General features: G+C 38.2%; 2 protein-coding genes across 3 annotated transcripts; one reads left to right on the top strand and one right to left on the bottom strand.

The window, feature by feature from the left end:
- Window positions 1-31: 31 nt before the first annotated feature.
- TYW5 (tRNA-yW synthesizing protein 5) lies at window positions 32-16857 on the top strand. The gene is made up of 8 exons (XM_039353501.1): window positions 32-235; window positions 1770-1924; window positions 3238-3307; window positions 3469-3513; window positions 4500-4637; window positions 10847-10934; window positions 12725-12841; window positions 16013-16857. The coding sequence occupies exons 1-8, from the start codon at window positions 164-166 to the stop codon at window positions 16267-16269; spliced, it is 942 nt and encodes a 313-aa protein (XP_039209435.1). The 5' UTR covers window positions 32-163; the 3' UTR covers window positions 16270-16857.
- CUNH2orf69 (chromosome unknown C2orf69 homolog) lies at window positions 16373-26072 on the bottom strand. Of its 2 annotated transcripts, none has more exons than XM_039353478.1 (2): window positions 22650-26072; window positions 16373-20419 (listed from the first exon to the last, which is right to left on the bottom strand). In XM_039353478.1, exons 1-2 carry the CDS (start codon window positions 23283-23285, stop codon window positions 19595-19597), a joined length of 1461 nt encoding a protein of 486 aa, XP_039209412.1. In that variant the 5' UTR covers window positions 23286-26072; the 3' UTR covers window positions 16373-19594. The 2 variants fall into 2 exon arrangements, with proteins under 2 accessions (XP_039209412.1, XP_039209422.1); XM_039353488.1 differs by lacking the exon at window positions 22650-26072 and adding an exon at window positions 22234-22554.
- Between the last annotated feature and the right edge of the window lie 287 nt (window positions 26073-26359).

The following is a 26359-nucleotide window of genomic DNA, read 5'->3' as shown; positions in this document are numbered from 1 at the left end:
CTCTCCCCCCCCCAACCCCCCACCCCTCGGCGGTGCTGGGCGTCCTCAAAGCATGATTGGCGTCTTTTGGTTTTGCGAGGCCTCGTTTCCAGCGGAGGGAAGTCGCCGCCGGACCCAAAGGAGGAAGTGACCGAGCGGCGGTTGCTTAGATTTGAGCGGAGACATGGAGAGGCAGCGAGTCCCGCAATACACCGGAGTGACTCGGGAGCGGTTTTTGCAGGACATCTATCCCTTGGTGGGTGAAACCCGGAGGTTCAAACGCTCCCTCCCTTTTAAAAAAAATAATAATAACGTGGCAAAGAAAGGCATGGTACAGAGAACCAGTGTGGTGTAGTAAGGTGCTGGCCTAAAAAACGGGGCTGTTCTAGGGAGGTCTCTCTTAGCGCAATCCACTTCATAGGGTGGTTGTTATGGGAAAAATAGGCAGGAATAATTGGTATAAGTAAAAATTAAAAGGGACGAAAAATTATTAATAAAAACAATTCTGTATACAGTACTCAGATGGGTCCTTTGTTTCTTGGACTTCAGCAAAAAAATAACGTTCTAATTAATCCTGCGTTTAATTCAGTACTTGCTGTGCTTGATGTGGTTAGTATTTACATCCTAAACCAGTACCAGGTGCACATAAGGCAAGACATATTTTCTTTCTCCAGATAAAATAGGAGATGGACATAATTAACCCTTTCTTTGTTAATTGTCATGTTTGGAATGTTGATTGCAGGTTAATTTTGGTAGCTTATTAAATGCACTTTCAGAAAGTATCTGCCATAGTAGATGTGTTCAGATACAACGTGCCAATTTACCACAAATGAATATTTCCCGGCAGTTTGGCCTCCCAGAATGCTCCTTATCTTATTTTTCTGAGTTTTGTTTCCTGATAACAAGCACACTCCAAGATTCAATTATAGCCAATCAATCACTCTTTTATTTATAAAAAAAAAACTTATGTGTGTAGCACTCAGAACCATTGTTAGAAATTCTGATTATGTTTGATGTTGCTTTATTTTTCAATCTTATGCCTTCTAGAGATGTGCAGAATATTACAGATTTCAACCATGTTGAAGTGACCTGTTTTGAATTTAAAATATTCTGGTTCAAGTATGAAATAAGGCGGGTCAAGCATCATGAATGTGTTTTGAATGTGAAACACTTTCAAACTTAACAATTTTTCAAAGACTTGAAAAGCCCAGGATATATTTCATTCCATCAACTTTGTCTTTTAATATATTGAAGTAATATATATGCATTTTAAATAGTCGTTTTGAGTTTTGCCTTTAATATTTAGATTTGCTGCTATGTTCTTTTAAGTATTTTGTTTCCTGTCTCTTACAGATTTATTGAAAAGCAAAATCTAAAGTATTGACTTGAACCTATAAGGTTCAGTGAACTGTGTCTAGATATATTATTTAGAAATCAGTTACAATTTGTGGGACTTGCTTCAAAGTAGTTGTGCGAAGAATTAGACTGCAAAGCTTTATAAAATGTAGATTAATCCAGTACTGTGTTGTAGAGTGTTCATTACAGTACTGCTTATCCTGCCATTAGAATAAAGATTAATATGATGTATTTCACTAAAGCATACTCTGTTAGAAAAATAATAAAAGTTAGAAATACAGATGATCTTTGTATTGGTTACACAATTTTCAAAGAAAAGATATGATTTTCTTAGGTTTGGATAGTTGGGAGTAATAGATATCATACCCTTTTGTTTGTTTGTTTCTAATAGCAAAATGATGACATGTTATTCAATAACTTTTTTTCATTCTCAGAGAAAGCCTGCAGTACTGAAAGGAATAAATCTGGGCCCTTGTGTGACCAAATGGACAGTAGATTACCTTTGCCAAGCATCAGGAAAAAAAGAAGTAAAGGTTCACGTTTCTGCTGTGCCACAGATGAACTTCCTTAGTAAGAACTTTATATATAGGTATTCTGTTCCAAGCTTTACTCTGTTTCTGTAAGTGGGAAGTGATAGCAACTCAGATGTTGCTGTTCTGGTTAGATGTAGACTTGTCTCATGCCATGCTTAGCTCAAAACAAACTAGAGATGTGCTGAAGAAGAACCAGCAGCTATAGAACTATTTGCATTAATAAATCTTATGGCTCACTTAGCTTTTCCAGACCTAGATAGTCAAGATTTCCGTACTGACTTTATGCTGTCAATCCAGCTACATGTTTTCATGATGGCTATGGTTGACAGGCTTTGTGTATATATGTGAATTGTTGAATCTTTTTTCTAAGATCAAATTTTCATATTCTCCCACCTGACTCTTATACAAACTTGTTTTTTCATCACAGTAAATAATTGTAGTGCCTTAACTAATGAACCAAATAAGGTGATGTAATCTTAAAATTCAGTTAATCCAATTATTATTTGTTTATAAAATTCCTACACTGTTTTCTATAGCTGCCTTCTTTGTGCCTCAGTTAGTTACCCATTGCAACTACAATCAGGTCATAGTGTACTCTAGCTTACAGTCAGATTTATCCTCATTAAAAAATGAAAGCAACTCTGTATACTACCACAACTGTAAACGGAAATCATAAGGTGATTTTGGATCAAATAGTTTGGTGGGAGCCTATGTCTGTATGAGAAAATAATTGGAAACAAAGTCATTAGTTTCAACATGAAATGTATTTTACTGAGATTACTCTGATAGTTTTCTGTCATGTGGAAGCAGGGATCCAGCTGTCTCTTCACATATTAGGAATTGTTCTGTTCTAGAAATTTCCAACTATTAAGCTGTGGAAGGGTAAATTATTTTCCCTAGTTCCCGATTTCTCCCCCCCCCCCACGCCCTTAGCATCACCACCTGAATTTTTTGGGAGGTCCACCAATCTTCTAGAAAGCATTTTGAGAGGCAGAGTAGTAGACAGAACAGGGAATTGTTGAAGATTCTATTCCTAATTCTGCTAGAGGACATGCTTCACTAGATAAAAAACCCTTAATTGATTAGAAGAATTGAATCCATTTATATGGCAACCAACATAAATTTACCAGTAATTGACCTGCAGAAAGTTTCAAGCTGATCCAGTAACTGACCTGCAGAAAGTTTCAAGCTGGAAGTCCATTGATGCCCATGGCATTTAAATTCTAGTAAGGATATTAGGTATCAGTGTTAAACAGCTGTTCTTAATTGTACCTTTTTTCTTTTTCAAAGAAGATGTTTTGAGATAGTTATTATTAAAAGTTAGTACCATCTGTTTAAAACATTTTGATAATTTTATTTTGAATTTCAGAACACTGCCTTTTGATGTATTTGTAAAGAGAGCAGCTGAAATCAAGCATTCAGATTATTTTCTTTCTGAGGTAATGTATTATTTGCTTACTAATAGTTTAGTTTGGCTGATTTTTTTTGTGTAGGTTCTTTTTCAGTTATCAAATTACATGGCACTTGATAAGTTAAGTGAATTAAATATTAATGTGCTTATTCTTTGCAATTTATTTTCCATGTGTTTGTATTTTTAAAGGATGAAAAGTATTATTTACGATCGCTAGGAGATGATCCTCGAAAGGTGAGTACATTGTATAAGAAAAAAACTCATCCTAAAAATAGTTCTCCTCTGAGCTATTTTGGATAGCCTTTATATAAATTTTGTCCTTAGTTTGTGCTTTTTTTACTGTGTTTATTTAAAACAGAGAGAGTGGAGAATCATAAAGCTAATAGAGCAAAGGATTGATTAGTGTTATCACTGTTATTTTGCAAATTGTTTGCAAAAAGAATTTTATCCTACCCTACAACTCCCTGACTCATGATTTGGAAAAAGATTTGAAAAAACAGCATTTCATTGTCCTGTTCACTGAAGTTCTGAGCCAAATGTTATCTTGTTTACCCATGTTAACTTCAGCAATTCAGTATTAAAACTGCTCCTAACGTATTCATATCTGTTCTATTTCTTTATGAAATGTATGCCCCAATTTCTTCAGAATCTGGACATGAATGTAGGATTTAAAGTATTTAAAATGAAGCCAAAATATCTGTGCTTATTGTGTATTATTTGAACTTGCTCAGTCCAAATATGGAGAAATTCGATGGCTGGCCTGGAAATGGGCTTGTTCTAAATGTCTTATTAGTAGCCCAAGCTAATCAACATCTCTTGAATAGAAGAGATTTTGCAGTTCATGAGAGAGGAAATTTTAGCATGCTTATGGATCCTTTTGTCTTTCTGTAACATCCTAACAATCATTTTCCTCTTCCAGGGGTTTCAGATGAAATTGGATTCCTACATTGCACTAAGCCAGTGTTTCCCAAACTTGACAATTTTAAGGCATGAGGACTTCAACTCCCAGAATTCCACAGCCAGCAACGCTGGCTGGAATTCTGGGAGTTGAAGTCCACATGCCTTAAAATTGTCAAGTTTGGGAAACACTGCACTAAGCCATAGCATGGTTTGCTTTTGGGTTTATATGCTACGTGAACCTTGCTGTTATGATTTCTAAATGCTGCTTTATAACTTAGCATAATATGTAACTCTAGTCAAGATCAATATTTTTGTTTCAGGATATTGCAGATCTGAGAAAGCAGTTTCCTTTATTGGCAGATGACATTCAAATTCCAGAATACTTTGATAAGGAACAGTTTTTCTCTACTGTCTTCCGAATAAGTTCAGAAGGTCTACAACTTTGGACACACTATGATGTAAATAATACATTCCTAAACACTTATTAATGAAAAATATGCTAAACTCATTTTGACCTTTATGCAAAGAGGGGTTTGTGTTGTTTTCTTGAAAAATATTTAAAAGGAATGCTGTAGGTGTTAAACTAAGTCAGGACTTTTTTTTAATTTTATTCAAATACAAATACTACAAACATAAAACATATACATTTAAATAAAAACAAGTATAAAAAAATACAAATACTACAGTGCATCCACCCCCCTGGAGACCATTTTTATTACCTATATTTCTTCTCATATAACAACAATATACAATATATTTCAATATTGCCCTTATCCCCTCCAAAACAGCATATATTCTTGAGCAGGTTTATTCCCTTTGCTTTCCACCAAGACTGTTTTTATAAAATCATCCCATATTTCATAATTATTTACTTTAATCGTCCTTTTTAAAAATTTAAATTTCTGTTAATTTATCATTTATTGCCATATTCCATATTTCATTATACCACTCATTTCTTTGAATAACCCAATTCCGTCTCCAATATTTAACCATCACTAATCTAGCTGTCATTATCAAATTTACAATCAATTCCTTTTTTGCTTCATTTATATCTTGTTTTTCCATTAGTAACAGTAATGCAATCCCCAGTGATATATCTAAATTTACCTTCAAAGGTTCTCTAATTTCCCTAAACACCATGTCCCATATCTTTTGTGCGCTATCACAATCCCACCACATATATTTATATGTTCCAATCTTTTTCTCGCATCTCCAGCAAATATTTGTATATTTAACATCTATTTGATTTAATTTATGTGGTGTTAGGTACCACCTCCATATCACTTTATATCCATTTTCCTTAACTCTAACTGACATATTCTTATATGCTCTTCTGTTCCATATATTTTAATTTATATTTTTCTTTCAATACGTCCATTTCTTCTTTACTATGGTTATATAACACCATTTCTGATTTTTCCCAGTTTATTTGCAATCCAGTATATTTCCCAAATTCATTCAAATATGAATATACCCTCTCTATAGTAGCTATGGGATTTTGAAATGTTAGTAATGTATCATCTGCAAATAAATTTATTTTAGTTTTCTTATATACACCAATTCCTTCAATCAATATATTAGGTCAGACATGTCAAACACAAGGCCCAGGGGCCGGATGTGGCCTGCGAAGTGGTTTCATGTGGACCGTGAAGCCATCCTGGAAACAGTGAGGGAACGGCTCCTGCTGCCTTGGCCCTGGCCCAGGCCGTCTGGGAGCCAATGTACAATTTTGTGGTGGCCATCTGTGCTGAAACGCATTCAGTCTTAGCTCCACAAGGCCATCTGGAAACAGCGAGGAACCAGCCCCTGCTGTGTCGGCCCCGCCCCCTGGGAGCATGTTGGGAGGTGTCACCCTTTGTGAGGAATGAAGAAATGGACCATGCCTTGGCGCTTGCCCCGGTCCCACCCCCTTCTGCCAGAGACCCTCAGATCTGTGCCACTCCTGCCCAGGATTCCTTGACGCGAACGATGTAGAGCTAGCCATGCCCACCCAGTAGGCCACACCCACTCCATCCACACCCACCCAGTAGGCCACACCTACCCTGGCCGCACCCACCTGGCCCCCTGAGGGCAACCGCAATGCTGATGTGCCCCTCAATGAATTTTATTTATTTATTTTATTTATTTTTAAAATTTATAAGCCGCCCCACTCCCAAAGGACTCTGGGCGGCTAACAATAAAAAACACATAAAACATAACAAAACAAACAATGCAAAGACAGTCATCCAGGGGTCAGGTTTTATAAACCCCAGGCCTGCCAGAAAAGCCAGGTCTTAAGTAGCTTACGGAAGACCAACAGGGTGGGAGCGGTCCTAATCTCCGGGGGGAGCTGGTTCCAAAGCGTGGGCGCCATCACAGAGAAGGCCCTCCTCCGCGGCCCTGCCAAATGGCACTGCTTGGCCGACGGGGCCTGAAGGAGGCCCAGCCTGTGGGATCTAACCGGACGTAGGGAACTATGAGGTAGTAGGCGGTCTCGCAAATAGCCTGGCCCTTAGCCATATAGGGCTTTAAAGGTAATGACCAACACCTTGAATTGGACCCGAAGACCAATAGGCAACCAGTGCAGCTCACGGAGGATAGGTGTAACGTGGGTGCATCGAGGAGCACCCACTATCACTCGCGCGGCTGCATTCTGGACCAACTGTAGTCTCCGAATACTTTTCAAGGGTAGCCCCATGTAGAGCGCGTTGCAGTAGTCCAGAAATTAAGTTTGACACTCCTGTATTAGGTGCATACAAATTTGCTACAGTGACCTCTTGTTCATAAATCAAGCCTTGAATTATAAGAAATCTTCCCATATCATCCCTTTTTATGGCTTTTATCTTAAATTCACATCTTTTAGCTACCATGATTTCTACCCCTCTTGCTTTTGATATACATTGGCCCAATATAACCTAAGTTCTTTCACCCCTTCTTTCTTTTGATGTGTTTCTTGTAAAAATACAAAATCTATTTTCTCTTTGTTAATGGATTTTTGAATTCTTGCTCAGTTATATTTCCCCCCCAAGCCATGTACATTCTGTGTAGCTACCTTCAACAAATGAAAGAATTGTGACAGAATTTCTCTTATATCTGATTTAATTAGACATTTGGATTGATAGATAAAATGACACCATATCTGCTCTTGAAACTGTACTAGTGCTATCTATGAAACTACACACATTTAGGACAACTTTCTAGTTTCTTGTTTCTTAGCATGACCAAGCTTGTTGGAAGTATGTTTTGGATTGGATTATGAAAATAATAATAATATAATAATAATAATAATCATCATCATCATCATCTGGAGAAGATAATAAAATACAAAGACCTACAAATAGAAATAGAAAGACTGTGGCAAAAGCAAGCAAGGGTAGTACCAATAGTAATAGGTGCCTTGGGTGCAATCCCAAAACAACTGGAGCACCACTTGAACACTATTGGCATTGACAAATTTGCTATTAGTCAATTGCAAAAGGCTGCCTTACTAGGAACTGCTTCCATCCTGCAACGATATCTGTAATACCATCAAACATCCACATCTGCCTATCCCAAGTCCTGGATAAGGACTCGATAGGTAGATAAAATGCCAAATCCAGTCTGAACATCTGGTTGACAGTGCGATGATCCATAATAATAGTAGTAGTAGTAGTAGTAGTAGTAGCAGCAAAGTTGGAAGGAACCTCGGAGGTCATCGGGTCCAACCCCCTGCTCAGGCAAGAAACCCTACACCATTTCGGACAGATGGCTGTCCAGTCTCTTCTTAAAAACTTCCAGTGGTGGAGCATTCACCGCTTCTGGAGGCAGGTAGTTCCATTGGTTAATTGTTCTAATAGTCAGGAAGTTTCTCCTTAGCTCTAGGTTGCTTCTCTCCTTGATTAGTTTCCATCCGTTGCTTGTCCTGCCCTCAGGCGCTTTGGAGAATAGCTTGACTCCCTCTTCTTTGTGGCAGCCCCTGAGACATTGGAACACTGCTATCATGTCCCCCCTCGTCCTTCTCTTCGTTAAACTAGACATACCCAATTCCAGCAACCATTCCTCATATGTTTTAGCCTCCAGTCCCCTAATCATCTTTGTTGCTCTTCTCTGTACTCTTTCTAGAGTCTCAACATGTTTTTTACATCATGGTGACTAAAACTGGATGCAGTATTCCAAGTGTGGCCTTACCAAGGCATTGTAAAGTGGTATTAATACTTCACATGATCTTGATTCTATCCCTGTTAATGCAGCCCAGCACTGAGTTGGCTTTTTTGGCAACTGCAGCACACTGCTGACTCCTATTTAAGTGATTGTCCACCTAGCTAACTGCTTTTTTAAAAAGATACTGTATAGCCCCATCAGCTGTTTTATGAGTTTCCCTCAATGTATGAAGTCTAGTCAGGCATATTGTGCTTCTCCAAATGGGGTACAGGTAGTCTTCGTTTACTGACCATTGTTCAGCAACCATTTGAAGTTACAATGACACTGAAGTTCTAGCTGTCCTAGCATCTCTGTAATTCTGTGATTGCAGTCAGGTGTTTGGCAACTGGCTCACACTTAAGTGAGAGTTGCAGCATCAGGTGGTCTCACGATTACCATTTGCAACCTTCCCCGCTGGCTTCCCACAAACAAGCTCAATGGGGAAGCCAGCAGGGAGGCCACAGGTCACTCCAGCAAGTCTCTTGCATCCTCTCCACCTGATAGTAGCCATCCCCAGCTGCATTCCTATTGTGCCTTGTAGATTACTCGCCCCCTTCTCTTTGCCTGGCAACAGCTACCCCTGGCCTTATGGCACATGTGTCATGCAGCCTATCTTACCACCCTGGTGGTCTGCTTGTGAGCTGCCTAGGACTTGCTTAATGACCTGAGGTCCTCACTTAACAATGGCAGTGGGCATTGCCAGGATTGCCATCCCTAAATCATGCAGTCCCTGACATTACACTCTACAGTCACATCACAGTGATGGAAAGTCTGATCCCAATTACAGTTGTTGACTCAGTGCTGCACATGGAATATATTAATTTGCTTGAATTCTGTTTTTTTCCTTGCAAATATGTAAATATTTCTTTCCTCATTTCTCTACTATGGATCCTGCTTCTCTGACTGGTTACAAAGCCACTGAAAGGAGCATGGTAATCTATTAGTTCTCCAGGACAGATTTCTTTTAGTAATATATCCTCTTCAATAATATATCTTATTATAAATGTTTTATAGGTGGCATTTGGATCCTCAAAAGCTGTCCTGTATGTATACTAATTTACAGCCCAAATGTTGGAGATGTGGAAGCTTAGATGCAACTTATTTTCATATTTGGTGGACTTGTAGAAATATAAAAGCTTTTTGGATTAAAATTTGGTGGAACATTCAAAAGATTTTTAAGAGAAAGATAAAGTTTATGCCACAATTATTTTTGTTGGGTGTTATTGTAGATTTTGATGTTAAAGAAATTAATTTGATGTTGAATCTTACAACAGTTGCAAGATTATTGGTGGGGCAATATTGGAAGAAAGATTCTTTGCCTACTATGGAAGAATGGATACTCAAGGTGTCTAATTTAGCAGAAATGGCAAAAATCTTCGCTTATTTGAAGGACTATTCACAAGAAAGATATATTTCGGTTTGGAGAACATGGATAGATTATATTCAGAATAAATATGAGACTAAAAAGTATTATCTAGTTTATGAGTAAATTTTAGATTATTATTAATGGTTTAATATGGTTGAATTTATATTATTTTTAGTATTATGGTTTAATTATATTATTATTTTTAATTTGTTAATATTTATCTTGAAAAGGAGTTAAAGTATGTTATGAATTTGATTGTTAGTTTAGTTGGGTAATGTTAGTTAGATTATGATTGTTTATTTGTAACCCTGTAATCATCTCTGGGAAGTGGGTGAGGGGTGGGAGGGGTGGGAGGGATTTGGGATATATATTGTATAAAATCTTTAAAACTTTTAATAATAATAATAAAATAATATATCTTATTATTCTCTACCTGTGATGTATAATTAACAACTAGAAAAAGGCTTTCTGTATTTTTGGAGATATGCCCAAAGATTTTGACTGAGTACCAGTATCTTTCAATCTATCTAAACAACAGCACGATCTGTACTTGGAGTATATTGTGGATTAGACGAATGAGCGGGACATTAACATTTTTGTTTGAACGTCTCCAGTGAGGCAGGGAGGACAGGAAATAATGCAATATTTTGCTGGTAATACTACAATCATTGTTAGTGTTTCTATATAATCTGTGTGTGTTTGTACACAGAGGTAAAGATGTAAAGACAGACAATGAGAGATGATTTTTTTACCCTTATGTGAAAATTTGTCTTAATGCTAAGTGTTTTGTACATGCCTTTTATTAACAGAGGATCTCCTATTTATCCACATAAGGCAGTGCTTCCCAAACTTGACAATTTTAAGGCATGTGGACTTCAACTCCCAGAATTCTATAGCCAGCAACGCTGGCTGTGGAATTCTGGGAGTTGAAGTCCTCATGCTTTAAAATTGTCAAGTTTGGGAAACACTGACATAAGGAAAGGGCAAGAGACTAAAGGTTCATGATCTGACATACTTTTCAGAGTCACTGTAAATGACTATGGTATTACTGCTAATATATCTCTAATTTAATATAGCTGCAGCAGTATTGAAAGTCTCATCTGATCACATGCTCAGTAATATTTGCTATTTTTATATTCGTAGATAATGGATAACTTCTTAATTCAGGTGACGGGAAAGAAACAAGTTGTACTGTTCAGCCCCCGTGATGCACCATATTTATATTTATCAGGTGTGTTCGTGTGGTTACTTAGCTTAAAAGCAGACACTACATAAAGAGTGAAGAACATTCCTGGCTTCATCAGATCACATTTCCATTATTTGTAATGTTCCAGTTTCCACTTTGGTTGCCCAGATATTTCTAGGATCCCTTGGAATAAGTGTCTCGTGTTCTTTGATCCAAAGTGACAGACAAGCTCAACTTTGTATTGCTTTTGAAACCTGGATCATTTTTAGTAGCTGTCAGTAGACTACCTTTCATACATTTGGCGTAGTCCCTTTTTATAACTATTTAAGGTAGTTATCTTCTATATCAGAGTTCTTCAACCTTTCCAGCTTTGTGGGTTGGCGGGGTAGCAAGTAGCTCACCTGCTACTTGCGCGCATTCTGAACTTTCATAGTTCCAAATGGCTCAAGGCCTGGTAGTGGGCCACAGCCTGCTGACTCAGGAATTCTGGGAATTGAAGTCCACAAGTCATAAAAGAGCCAAGGTTGCCTACCCCTGTTCTATACACTTTACTTTGCATTGTGTATAATATATTTTTTTAATCTTTAATTATTAATAACAGTAGATGATTCAAAATTCCGTTGAGTATTTTGTCGCTTTTATTTGTTATGATTTTAAAGAATCCTTTATTGAGCTTTTTTCCCCGAATCTGTCATTTTTCCCATTTGTAAACTTTACAGTTTTTCATAATCTTGGATATGCTTTTGTTCGTTCTCCAGAATAACCTTGATTTTTGACCAGGGTACAGACATGATAACTTTGTAAACAGGCATTAAATTCTTGAAACTTTTAATACTACCAGGGTCTCTCCCACCCTGAGGTACCCCATCCTCCATTTAACGACCCACACATTTGCACTGGGGAGAGCAGAGGTGGAGGGTTATAAAATGAGGTGCTTCACTTAGTGGTGTCCTGACTTCTGACTGTAATGGGCAGGTTCCACTACAGTTGTAACTCAAAGGGATATTTGTATTCTTTTTAAATAAAGCCATCCTTTGGTGTTGCCTATAAACTTTAAATAAACATAAAAGAAAAAGAAAAAAGCAAATAAAACAACACAGCCCCTTTCACCCACTAAAATAGCTAACTAGAATAAGCAGTTGCTAATGAGATGCAAATCACTAAAAAACAGTTTTCAGTTGCTTTGTGCAACACCATGTGCTTTCTAGATGAGACTGAAGAGCAACATGCTGTTTGCTTAACTAGAGGTCCCCAACCTTTTGGGCACCAGGGACCAGTTCCGTGGAGAGAGGTTTTTCCGCGGACTGGAGTGTGTGGTTTTGTGTGTTGCCTGCATCTCGCAGATGGAGCTTTGCTTGTTTGTGTGGACCGGTTGCTGGCATGCCGCGGCCCGGTACTGGTTTACGAATCGGGGGTTGGGGACCTCTGGCTTAAACCACATATATTTCCATAGTTAGCATTCACTGAATAAAGGAGAACTACTCTGGAATGAAATACTGTGATTAATTGATCAGTTAAACAGTAGTTTTTCTGAGATTGCAAGGAAAGGATGTCCCATTTGGTCTAATAAAGACTTAAGACTTAAATTGCACCATACTGTAGTTAAAATTGATTTAATAGGATCTGACAGCTTAAAAGAGCTAGAGAAATGGAAAATCATCATTTTGGCAGCCCAATACTCAACCTGAGGCACATACACATACAGTATACATAGTCTTCCTCTCCTGTAGGTTTTATTCCCAAATGAGGGGCCTAAATATTATGCTGGTAGCATTAAGAGTAATACAGTTTAATAGAAGCATTGTCATTGATTGTTCATTGAAATCTTCCATCAGGCACAAAGTCTGAGGTACTAGATGTGGATAAACCAAACATGAAGAAATATCCTCTCTTTATCAAGGCTAGACGTTATGAATGTCAGCTGGATGCTGGAGATGTCTTATTCATTCCTGGTAAGAAAACCAACAAATTCAGCTGTTTTTTTTTTAAACTGTAGAAGGCTGTCTCCTCTTTGGTCTGATTCAGCTTAGAATTTAGTCAGTCAGTCACAGGAGACTATTTTTTATGACTGCATGTTTATGTGCAGCAAATTGTATTTAAAACCACAGGAAAAAGACAATTCTATCTTAGCCATGAATTATAGTGATCTGACTCATATGTCATGATAAAGCCATGGGTTTTGACATGGTTTTTGTCCTTAACATGTCTCCATGTTTGCATATCATGCTAAGCCACAGTTCAAAAAAATATTCTTATTTGTGAGAACCTATGTAACGAAATACTTAATACAAACTCTAATAAAAAGTCTAATTTTTAAAAATTGTATTTTTTAATAAGTTACTGATGAAAAAAACTAGAGAAAATAAATGTGGTCTTTAAATTTTGAACAGCACAATATTACATGGTCTTAATCTATATCCAGTGCAAAATTCACTTATGGTATCTATAACAAGCAAGTTAATTCTTTTTCAATATACTTCAGGAGGGGAAAAGTGCAAGACAATAAGGAAAGGGGGGAGAAAATAAGTAAACTGTAACTTTCAACTTTCTTAGATACAGTTACAAATATAAAAAATATTTCACCTTTTGATCTAAAATTCAATAATAGACAATGGAATTGTTTTAAACAATTATAATGTTAAATCCCAAAATTAATATGTTTCTTTCGGTTTCAAGCAAAAAGTCCAAAAGTGGGTTCCATATTGAAGCAAAGCTATAAAAAAATCTTTTCTTTAATCAAAGTAGTTAATTTCCCCATCTCAGCCATCCATTAATTTTACTATTCATTAATTGTGGCAATCTATACAGTCCTCAAATTAAGACAATTGAGAGCAAAATTTCCATTCCTAAAAAAATTAGGTGAGTTTTGCCCCGTTTTACAATCTTTCTTGCCACAGTTAAGTCAATCACTGCAGTTGTTAAGGTAGTAACATGATTGTTAAGTGAATCTGGCTTCCCCATAGCCAAAATCATGGGCCAATAGCTTATGCCTTTTAATACATGTGTTAGTCTGAAGTGTTAGTCTGAAGAGAAGCTGCTCCTCATTTTTACTCTGCACATTTAATTTAGATTTAGATCCAAAAGAGACTGCAACAGTTTATTACATCCATTTTATTTATTAAAATCTTCCAAATAATGTGAGAATTTGGAATACTTCCAAGGCTGTTCTTCCATCTGAAGCTATTTTTAGCGTATTGGCTTGTGTACTACATGCACCAGCTGGATTGGCCTGTGGTCCTTTGGAGAGCAGATGTAACCTTTTCCTTATCAAATTTAGATTCTATTAGGTTGGAGTGATGATCACTATAATTAAGCGGAATGCTCTTTGAACTAGAATAAAGTGCCTCATGCATAAAAAAATAACACTTCATTGTAGCTGTCTGCTGATTTGAAAGCTCTTGGTCAATTTTTAATTCTTTCAAAATTCAAGGAATCCATATCTGAACAGTTTGAACCCCAATGAGATGTGTGCCTCTAGTATAGCTAATAATGATGTTTAGTTACTAGGTAAGTATCCTTAGAAGTATAAGTCTCTTTAGACCTCAAACTGGTAAGCATACATGAAAGAAAGAAAAGGGAAGACAAAAACACAATGTAGATTTTTGAAGCTGTACTCTGGATCTCACTTCAATCCAAATTAGTTTGTTGGGTGAAATGGGAGTGGTGATTTTCATGGATTATCCTTGCTTTCTCAGCCCCTCCTCCCAATTGTTTTTAACTACAGATTGTCCTCCACTTACGACCACAGTTGAGCCTGGAATTTCAGTTGTTGAACGAAGCAGTTATTAAGTGATGATGCCATATGATCATTTCGTTCAACAGTTGTGATCCCAACTCTTTCTGTTATCGTCATTAAATGGAGTGCTAGAGGGAAGGCTGAGTCCTCTTGGACATGGTGGAATGAGGAGAGGGCCAGGGCTTCCCAGCACATCTGGGAAATTTGAGCCCTTACTTTACCAGGAAGAAAATTTGTAAGAACAATGGCATTCTGTAGTGTTTTGCCAGATTTGAAGTCGGTTCCTTCAGTGTATCAAGAGATTTCCCCTCTGGAGAGATTTGCCTTCGGAAAACCCTTAGTGCACTGGAGAAACATATCTCAAATCTGTTAAAAAAGCTAGCGAATGCAATAATTCAGGGAGGCTCAGAACACTGATATTTGTTAGTATTTGCCTCTTTCCTTTGGACAGGAAAATACTAGCAAACACCAGCTTTCTGAAAGGCTCAGAAGGCTGGCATTTGCTAGTGTTTTTGCCAGATTTGAGGACTGTTTCTCCAGTGTGCGGGAGGATTTCCCCTTCCTGTATGGGAGAGAGATTCCATGGTGTGCTTGGGGAATGGATCTCAAATCCAGCATTCCCCTTGCTTGCAATCTTTCCTGCTGGCTTCCCCACTGACTTTCTGGGAAAGCCAGCAGAGACGATTGCAAATGGTGATCACAGGGCACTTGGCAAACAGTTGTAAATGCAGACAGGTTGCCAAATGCCTGAAATGCGACCCGGGGGGGGGGGGGTGTCAACATTTTTTGATTGCCAGAAATACCTTACAGTCTTTAAAGACCGATTTTGAGGCTGTCATAACTGCGAACAGTAGTAGTCCTAAATCAGTGTTTCTCAATCTTGACAATTTTAAGGCATGTGGACTTCAACTCCCAGAATTCCACAGCCAGCATTGCTGGCTGTGGAATTCTGGGAGTTGAAGTCCACATGCCTTAAAATTGTCAAGGTTGAGAAACACTGTCCTAAATCAAGGTTACAAGGTACTTTCAGAAGAGTTTTGGATGTGCAGCTGAAGAATCAGCAAAAAATAGTTCAACTTCATTCACTGGGATTTCTGGTTAGTATTTGCCCAGCTACAATTCACTTCTACAAATTTCTTAGATTTATTGGTCTAAATCTAACCTAAAGAATCTATAGTCCCAAGTATATTTTCAGAACAATTTTCAAATCTTCAAATTATAGAAACATTGTATATTTAGAGTTAATAAGTTTGCAAGGCTGAAGCATCTTCCTGTAAAGCTGTCACTGTAAAACAATTTCTGATTGATAACTAGAAATTAAATATGTTTTCAGTATATATAATAATATGTGTAAAATATATTTCACAACTCCCTCCCCCCTCTCCAGCCTTGTGGTTCCATAATGTGACTTCTAAGGAATTTGGAGTTGGAGTCAATGTTTTCTGGAAGCAGCTTCCTTCTGAATACTATGATAAAACAGATACGTATGGAAACAAAGATCTCACTGCAGCCTCAAGAGCAATGCAAATTTTGGATAGAGCACTAAAAAACCTGGAAGAACTTCCTGAGGAATACAGAGACTTCTATGGTAGGAGAATGGCATTACGCATCCAAGAAAAAACTTACAGCAGTAATTATGAATAAAAGACATTTTTGAATACTTAACAGTTGTTCTGAGAAATATATATATTAAACTCTTTCTTGTGAACCAATTAATAGGATGGCGATTGGTTTATATACCATTTAAGCCAGAGTACACAAGGCAGTGTTTTGAACAGACACATACTGCTAAAATGTTGTATTATTTATGAATATAATATACGTGTATGCTAAGGAGATAAACAGTAAGACTGCATCAATCTGGATTTGAAGAGATAATGTGCATATCTAATGAGTTGGCACATCCTTAAATGTGTTTTCCAAGAAGCTCAGAAAAGGCACAATTTTTAAGGATTTGTAGACATTTCTAATGTTTGGAGTTAATAAACTGTGAAGGTAGTACAACAATCTCTTCAGTGTTTATTTTTTAAAATTTACTCTGTAATACCTTGAGCGGGTATAAAAATCTTGTAAGAAATGTTTCTTGCAGAAATTGCAACGTATGGTTTTCGCTACTTTGCAACGTATTGCCTTTCAGTAGAATAAGTATTTTAGTTTGCAAAGAGTTGTTCTTTCATCTGACACTCCTGTATCATAAATATGTAACAATCCAATAAAAAAAAACAGATTGTGTATTTTGGATGTAAAATGGTGTAGGGTTTCATGCCTGAGCAGGGGGTTGGACTCAATGACCTCCAAGGTTCCTTCCAACTTTACTACTACTACTACTACTACTACTACTACTACTACTACTATCTTCCAATTCTCTGTAGAAACAAAAGTATTCTTAGCTCCATTCAGGAAAATAAAGTTCAATTTATGTCAGTATCTACTGTAAGAAAAACATAGTGCTTATTTATAAAAGCAGCCTTCAAAAGTAAACAAAGTATGTCACATTGAAAATATTTATTAGTACAGAAATTTCAGTATCTTTATATTGTGACAGAGTTAATAAGCTGTACTGAAGGCATGCAATATACTATTTCCCTCTTACTTCAGCTCCAAATCTTACTCAATTCTTGAGCAAATTTGGGAAACAACTCACTTGACTGCTAGACATCATTTCAGTAAATAGATATATCCTAACTGTAGATGGAATTAATTTTTTCCAGAATACTGTAAGACTCACCTAGTCTTCTGGCTTCTAACTTTTATTGTGAAGTAATATGTGAATAGTGTCTATTAAAAGCTGGATATTGTAATAGTTGTAAACTATTAATTTGAAGATGACTAAACTTTAAGCATTTTATTACTTTAAAAGTATGAATTAAGAAGCAAAGACTTCAAAATATATTTTAAAGTGCAACAATAACAAAAATCTCATTGGAATGTGTGAAAAGCAAAAATCCCTGCATTTTGGCTGCAGAAACATTATGAGATTTGACCTACTTAACATCCTGGCTTTCCCTCTTCCATGCGCACATCCCTTGGAAACACTGAAGTGAGGGGAACAATACCTCAAGTGCCCATAGTGAATTATTGGATCAGAACAAATAGCTATTTCACATTTATACTGATGTGACAAACCTACATCATCTTTACATAGTATGAGATGGCATCAAAGTCTATGCTAAAGGCCTACTGCTAATAAAACAATTTTCTTATCCTCACAGCTCTCTCATGACAGTCAAATCTGCTGCAGAGGGTTTAGAGACCACTAGAGGAGGAAAAGTGGCTTCCACGGAACAAGCATATGATTAAACTCCACCCATTATAACCAAACATTAATTTCATAGCTTACTCATGCTCAAAAGCTGTGTGGCTTATACACTGGATAGTAAGCAGGCAGTGCTCACTCTCTTGCAAACAAGGATCTCCATTTGTATTGATTCCTCTACCTTAACTTTCTATCCCATTTTTAAAAACTACTCTTGAAAAAAGTGCCCTTCTTGCAAAACACAGAATGGAATAATGACATAGAGAAATATTATGGAGGAAATTCTATGAAAATCAGATTATCAAACCGTTTGTTATAGCAAAAACAATTTGGACATAGCCTTCAACTTTTAACATAAGTTTTTTTTGTAGCAATATTTCCAGTTTATTATCTTTCAACAGTAAGGTTTAAGGCAGGAATCCCCAACTCTTGGGCCACAGCCCACTATCGGGCCTTGAGCCATTTGGAATTGGGCCATGGAAGTGGTAGGCAAGTGCGCACGCACATCCCCACTTGCACAAGCAGCAGGTAAGTGCATGCACGCCCCATCTGTGTGGAACCACCCCGTCCCCTGGCTGCAAAGCTGGAAAGGTTGAGGAATTCTGTTTTAAGAGGTCCTATTGTGTCACAAATCCTTTAAAATTCAGAGGAACTTTATATTCTCCAAATTCTATTTTCAGATAGTGTTCCGGTTTCTAGTTTTCAAACAATGTATAAAAATTGCACTGATTCATTAATGATACTTTAATGTTTAACTATGGAAACATCAAAATGTTTTACACTGTAGTGATCCTTCTCTCACATAATTGCTGTTTTACAGAGAATGCTACTTGGTGTTCCTGTGTTATAAATAACAACTGTATATATGCGACTACCATTTTCCCATAACTTAACAGTATTAATATAATGTAATTAGATGGCTTCATATTCAGCAAAGTAATAATTACAGTTGTTACAAAAGTTCTAACAGTCTCAAGTTACAAAAGCTCAAAATTGTATTGAGAGCTAGTTAAGCTTCACCATTAATATGGAATGTTGAACCGTGTGAGAGTATACTTTTTTTTGGTCTCACAATGCTTAATTCTCTTCCAATGCCCCCCCCCCAAGGAAAACAAAAATACAACATCTGTAGATGCTTGCAGTGGTTAGAAACTGCGGGGCGCCTCTGGCACAACAGTACAGTAGTTATTATTCAGCTTATTCCCAAGGTTAACATATACTTATTGCAATGAAGATAAATACTGTCAAAATAACCAATTTACTGCATTGCTTGTGCTAAAAGTACTAAATAATGTTAAGAGTAGCTTTGACATTCTAATAATTATCCCATCTAAATAACAGGATTTTATTCAAAAACAAACCTTCAATTTCATCAAATTAGAAGAATTTGAAGATGATCTTTTTTATATCTAGGCTTGAAAGTTTTGGTCATTATAATTCTAGACAATTACACAAACCCTTCCTTTAACATTAATCTGAATTAGGGTTTTTTTCCCCCCTCTTAAATTGGTTTTCCTCATGGATAATGCTGCCTTGCTCAGATCAAAAAGCTGTAACTTTCTGGTGACTTAGGTTACAAGCAGTAGACTTGTAACATCAACATTCATCTTAGAAAGCATATACAATATTTCCTCTCCCAAGTGTTAAGAAAACACATTATTAAACTGGAAGTTTAAGATCTATTTTGCAGATAACACTGGCATCATTAACATATCAAAATACTTCATGCACTTTGAAGTGATTGTCCAAAGAAGGTGCTTCATCAGCAAAATGAAGTTGGCTATTTATATTTGCACCAAACTCCTCAAGAAGTTGTACAAATCTCTTGTGCTCTTTTCCAATCCATGTTCTCATTGTATCAAATACCTGGTACGGTGTGACATGAGCATTAACTGAAATTCCAGTCTGTGAAAAGTATTTCAGCACATGAGGGAATGTTACCCAAGTATTACTTCCTCCAGAATGACCACCATCCAGCCAGTACATAGCTTTTATATTTTGTATAAAAGCATCTATATCCTTGTCCTTTTTTGCTTCTTTCAGTTCGTGAAGTAATTGATTCAAGACAACACAACCTTTACTGAATCCTATTAATGTGAATGAAGCTCTGTGAATAGCAGAAGGCTCATTAAAGCTCACAGACTTGCTAACAAGCTCACAGTGTTTCTCTGCTGCTGGGCAACCATTACTAGCAGCAAAAGTAGGTAATTCACAAAAAACTGCCTTTGTATTGTCGCTAAAATCGTACATGCTTTTCTGAGACACCAAAAAATTTTGAGCAAGTTTAAATGCATTAGTTAGCAGGGCATGAAGGTGTCTGAAGGCTCCAAAGTCAGTACTATGTTCAGGTGCTCCAAACAAATTGCTTGCCACAAAATTATCGTAGCAGCTGAACTTGTGCAAATGCATACGGGAACATTTTATAATCCAAATGTAACTGCCTGGAAAACGATGACCAAGAATAATTGCAACATTTTCTAAACACCATTGTTTCCACGGGAAGTTCTCTGGATGGCAAGCCATAATTTCATGATAGTTCTGAAATGAAATAAAGAGGCATTATTTTAGAGGAAACTGTTGGAAAAAATGCAGGTCACATGCTTATTAACAGTAGAAATAATATATTAATAACATTTGAGGAATGCATGCATTTGAAATGAATACAGCTGTCCCTTTTAAGATTTTCCAGCCTACTGTAACTTAACGTGATTTTCCTGAATATGCATGTACGCATTCATTCAATTTCTAGAGCCACCCATCTCATGATGACTCTGGGCGGTTTACAAGTAAAAACAAAATATTACAATTAAAACACTGAAGTATTTTAAAACAATCATATAATAAAAAATATACATAGCAGCCGAGATGCTTGGTGAGTTTAGCAGTAAAGCCAGGAAATATACCCCTTGACATCTTCCGCATCCCAGGCTTCGGAACATAGCCAGGTTTTTAGGGTCTTACAAAAGGCTAGCAGGGTTGAGGTCATTCTAATCTTCAAAGGGAGGATGTTCCATAGAGCAGGGGCCACTGCAGAAAAAGCTTATCATCTAGTCATCATCAGCTGACATTCTTTGGCGATGGGATCTCTGCAGCATGTCCATTCTGCTAGATCGAGTTGGGTGGGTAGAGACTCTTGGAAAAAGATGATCCCTCAGGTAATCTGGTCCCAAGCCACGTAGATCTTTAAAAGTGACGACCAGCACTCTGAATTGCACCCAGAAACATACTGGTAAGCAATGCAGCTCATACAGAAGTGAGGTTATAGGTACTATAAATCTTGTGCCATTTACCACCCGCATTCTAGACCAGTTGAAGTTTCCAAATTCCCTTCAAGAACAGCCCCACATACAGCATGTTGCACTAGTCTAAATGAGAGGTTACGAAGGTGTGAAGGCAGAGTCTTCTGGCCAAGAATGGGTGCACCTGGTGCACCTGGTTTACCACCTGAAGGTATGCAAAGGCTCTCTTAGCCATGACTGCCACTTGCTCTTTAAGCAGGAGCTGTGAGTCTAGCAGGATTTCCAGATTGCACAGTGGGTCTGTCTGGGGTAGTATAATCCCATCCAGAACTAAAGATGGTCAAGAGCCTTGTCTCTGGAAGGTCCAAATACTCACAAGCCACTTCATCTTGCTAGGATTGAGTTACAGCCCATTGATGTTAATGCCATCAACCCCTTTAAAGCTAAAATGACTTCCAACACTTCAATTTGTTACAAAATACCCTGGAATTTGGGTAGATACACAGCATCTTGCCTCAACACCAACTTAAAAAATGGGAATATCTTCTATTTCAATTTTCATCTTAGAAAGCTGAAACTCTCAATTTCTCTACAATGATAGATATAAAGATCCTTAGATCTTCCATTATGTTTTAACCTTTTCTGAACTAGGTATTATATGTTTTTAATTTCAGTTGGCTTAAATAATTTTGCTGGGCTGTAACTATAATAATGGTATGTTTTTTTTCTCCTTGCCATCAATTTATTCACAGGGAAAAAATCCCACAATAAGGACAGAGACAACAGCCTCATTTCTTTTACTATGGAATAAGAATAAATAATGGCCACCACAGGAAAACTTTGAAAATGATACAAACAAGCTGGATCAACTCAAAAGTCAGTTAAGATCCCTGGTGCTTTCAGATCCACTTCTGTTAATATAAGATTTGTGCAAGATATCTACAGACTCCGTTAGAAAAAAAACCGACATAGATCCAACATATTTCTTAAAAAGTTTTGACTTGATTTCAGGAGCATCTACAATGATATACCCATAAAACTGTGAAATGGCAGATTTTTAAGTGCCAATCATGGCCTACAAAAGAGGTCATCGTTTCTTCTGATGACACCCACCGATTTAATACCGGCCAACGTATTCATAAATCCCTCTTCCTTTCAGTTTTAATTCCAAGACCTGAATTTTGCCAGCAAAGCACAAGTCACGCTAGAACGGAAGTCCTAAGGGAGAAAGCCCGCGTCTGTATACCCAAATGTATTTCTCGGGTTGCCTCACTCCGCATCTTCGCCCGGAACCAGGCGACGCCGTTGAACCTTTCAGGGACTGCGGCGTTCACTCGCCGTTCACCGAGCCCTGGTTTACTTCCACCCACCCCCGTGGTCTGCGTTCGCACATGCGGCTGAGCCCCACGGCCGGTCTCCCAACCCACGAACGCGCGTTGTCACCCCCTCCCCCTCCACGCGTTGCGTTTCCTGGCATGCTTTGCGTATCCGAAACCGCTCGCAGACCGCTGGCGGCGCCCGCCTCCTACCTGCACGTCCCCCGGGAAGTAGACGACGTGATGCTGAGACTGCCCCGTTGCGGGGGCAGAAAGGGGCAGGTGCAGCAGCACGTCATTGGCTTTGAAGGGCTCGGCGCCCGGCACCTCCGACAGCCGCAGCAGCCTCGGCCGCGGCGATGAGGTCGAGGGCAGGAAGAAGGCGCTCCCTCCGCTCCCTCCTTCGTCGGAGCCCGCCCTGCTGCTCCCCGCGGCCCCCGACAGGTAGGCAGCCGGTGTTCCACGGAGGCTCATGGTCCGGGTCAGGCAGAAAAAAACGGAACCGAGAAGTCCTCTCACGACCGAGGCTACAGGTGGACAACACCTGCTCATGGAGGCTCTAACGTTCTGGCCCCGCGTGACCAGCCAGGCCTCCAAGGTCTCCCAAACACACGTGCCAACCGATCGACGGCCCCGGCCTGCACACACCTCCGAGGCGGCGTAGGGACGAGTGCGCACGCGCCTATGGGAGGCGAGAGGAGGCGCTGTCCCTGGCGGAGGGACGAAAGAGAGCCCTGATTGGTCGTTCGGAGTCGTTTCCGCTGGTTGGCTGCAAAAAGGAGAGCGGGAAATTGAAAGAGAAGAGGCGGAGCTGAAGGAGAGGAGGGGATCCTCGGAATAGAGGAGCATGAATAAAAATGTTTCAGGAGGTCAATTATACAGTATCAGTGTGGTTGAGTAATGCCTTATAAAAAAGCAAGGTTTTCCAAAATGATCAGTAATTAACTTTCAAAGGTGGATGTTATCATCATTTGTAGTACTATTAAAGTAGGATTTTTTTTCATATAATATTTGTTGATTGGTGAACAATCTGAAATTTCATGAATGAATTGATGAACTAAAGCAGGAGCGTCAAACTGCCTGTCCGCGGGCCAGTTTCATCATACCGGAGCTGCGCCCACCCCATTGCCTGCAATGCAAAAAGAGTCATGATATGTCACAACACGTCATGTGATGAGTTTGACACCCATGAACTAAAGAGTTTAGGGATCCCTGCCCTAAATGTATAAGAACCATATTTGCTAATCAATTTGTAATTGTCACTTGGTTTATAAATGATTGTTTTTCATTTTGCCATTCAGATCCTAAAATGGCTTACACATTTTATCAATCCATCATAAGTAAAACCTAAATTGCCATCATGAACCCCATTCCAGGTGTCTTCTGAGCAAAAGTGGTCTTTAATAAGAAGAGACTCATTCCTCTGATATTTAACTGAAAAGATAAACATCAACAGCTAAGTACTTAAAACAGGCTATTGAAAAAGACAAAGCTGCCTACTAAAACCCATGCGTATAAGGTATCATAAAAAAATCTGAAGGGCGTAAGCTAATGCATCAAAATAATGCATTGGGAAATAACACAGTAGGCCCCAAAGCCACAGAAAATTGGATGTTCATTTTATAAATTGGGGATGGAAGGAAAGGATATATCCTAGAGGGAATAGCTATCTGAAATATAGATAATTCTTGACTTATGACCACAATTGGAATGGGAATATCTGTTGCCTGCAAGGCAGTTATTGAATGAGTTGTATCCAATTGTATGACCTTTTTTGCCATAGTTGTTAACAGAATCACTGCAGTTAAGTGAATCACATGATCATTAAGTACATCTGGCTTTCCCTATTGGCTTTACTTGTTGAAAGTTGGCTGAGAAGGTCCCAAATGGTGATCACATGACCCTGGGACACTGCAACCATCATAAATACATGCCAGCAGCCACCAAGCATCTGAATTTTGATCATGTGACTGTGAGGATGTTGCAATGGTCATAAGTGTGGAGACCAATTGTAAGTCATTGTTTTTTTGATTGTTGCTGTAAGTTCCAATAGTCACTTGAAGGGTCGTAAGTGGAGGGCTACTTGTACAGAATGGGAGCTACTTGTACAGAATGGGAGCTGATGTGAAAATAGAGTGTAACATTTTGTTGCAGTTCTTATTTCTCTCTTCCAGAACAACTTCAACCCCGCCATTTTTTCCCTTTATGATATTTATTTATTTATTTATTCATTCCCCACCTTTATTATTTTTATAAACTCAAGGAGGTGAACATCTAATACTCCTTCCTCTTCCTATTTTCTTCACAACAATAGCAATATTCTGTTGAAATTAGCATGCTATTTCTTTTGCTGGTGCAATGAAGCTGAAATAGAATCCTTACTTAACTGACAAAAAGTATTAATTCTTACTATGAAAAGGTAATATATTTGACTGGAATTTCTAATTCTGTAATAAACTGATCACCACAAGATGGTGCTGTAATTCTAGGTTGACTGACAAATTCGCTACTTATGGTTTGGCTACTTAACAGAACAGAATAAACAGAGTTGGAAGGGTCCTTAGAGGTCTTCTAGTCCAACTCCCCGCTCAGGCAGAGAATCCTATACCATTTCAGACAAATGGTTATCCAATATCTTCTTAAAATTTTATATTTAAGTTTCATATTTTATATTTTATTTGGCAACAGTATTTTCTGTGTTAGCTCCATTTTAAGATTTCAAGGTTAGTTCTTCAAAAAGTTTCACGATAAATATACCTATGAGATGCAGAAGAGGTTCGTGGAGAAAGGAGAATTGATTCTCCTAGGACAAAATGTACTGAGATCTGGTTTGATACATAAAATAGCATGAATACATTTTGCAGTGTTGTAGGAATTCATTTGCAGACATATTGCAGATATCTATCCAAAACAAAGCTAGTAGCCCCAGAATCCATTTTCAGCTCCAGTTTTAAGACTATAATCATATTTATCCAAGGAAGAAGAATATATTTTGTTTGTGTTTATAATATTTATATTTTATCAGTCTTAGAATACATAGAATTAATACTTGAAATGCCTGAAGCTTGACTAGAAAGAGTCCAGATAATCTGCTTTCTTCAGGACCCTTTGAAGCTGTGAAACAACCATTCTAAAAAGAGAAGGATGGAGATTGGAAAAAAATCATTCTGAACTGTTGGATCCAAGGATGGCCTCTTAGGAAGGGGACAGACAACCCCCTCTTTAAATGCAAATATCTCACCCTGCAAAGAGGAGTTCACCATATCTTGTATCCAAGCATGCATCACTTCCCAAGAGACTTCCACCAGCCAGGAGAGACGTGGCTCTAAAGCACAGGTGGCAGAAATCACAATCCCAAGAATGCTGCCCACTTCCTAGGACCAAACAGATGAAACTCTTGCCAATAATCAACCATGCCTCAAGTCAGTTCCTAAGACCTGCCCAGCCAGCCCAGTTCTAATGGATCAGCCAGTCTGGATCTGATCAACTTTATCAATAGATGCTTACAGTAGTCCTAGTGTTCCTGCCCCAGTCCCTCTCTACCAAGAAGAGACATAGCCAGTTATGAGGGTTGCTGGATGCCAGCTGGATGCCACATGTGAGAATGATAAGAATGAAGAAATAACCTGTTTTGCCATTCTTATTGACACATGATAAAGCTTAATAAAGGCTTTTAACCCGTGCTTGATCAAATTTGCTTTTTGTTTTGCTCCTGTGGTGCTGTGGACATCTTCTGTCTAATGCAGAGGTAGGCAACCTTGGCTCTTTTATGACTCGTGGACTTCAACTCCCAGAATTCCTGAGCCAGCATGGCTGGCTCAGGAATTCTGAGAGTTGAAGTCCACGAGTCATAAAAGAGCCAAGGTTGCCTACTCCTGATCTAGTGTCATTTCATTTTGCAGAATTCCTCTGACAGCTAGAGG

This window comes from Crotalus tigris, unplaced genomic scaffold (genome assembly GCF_016545835.1).
Source record: "Crotalus tigris isolate CLP2741 ecotype Arizona unplaced genomic scaffold, ASM1654583v1 scf7180000017568.12009008, whole genome shotgun sequence".
NCBI lineage: Eukaryota > Metazoa > Chordata > Lepidosauria > Squamata > Viperidae > Crotalus > Crotalus tigris.
The sequence above is the reverse complement of the archived record's forward strand: the minus strand, read 5'-3'. Positions and strand labels throughout refer to the sequence as shown.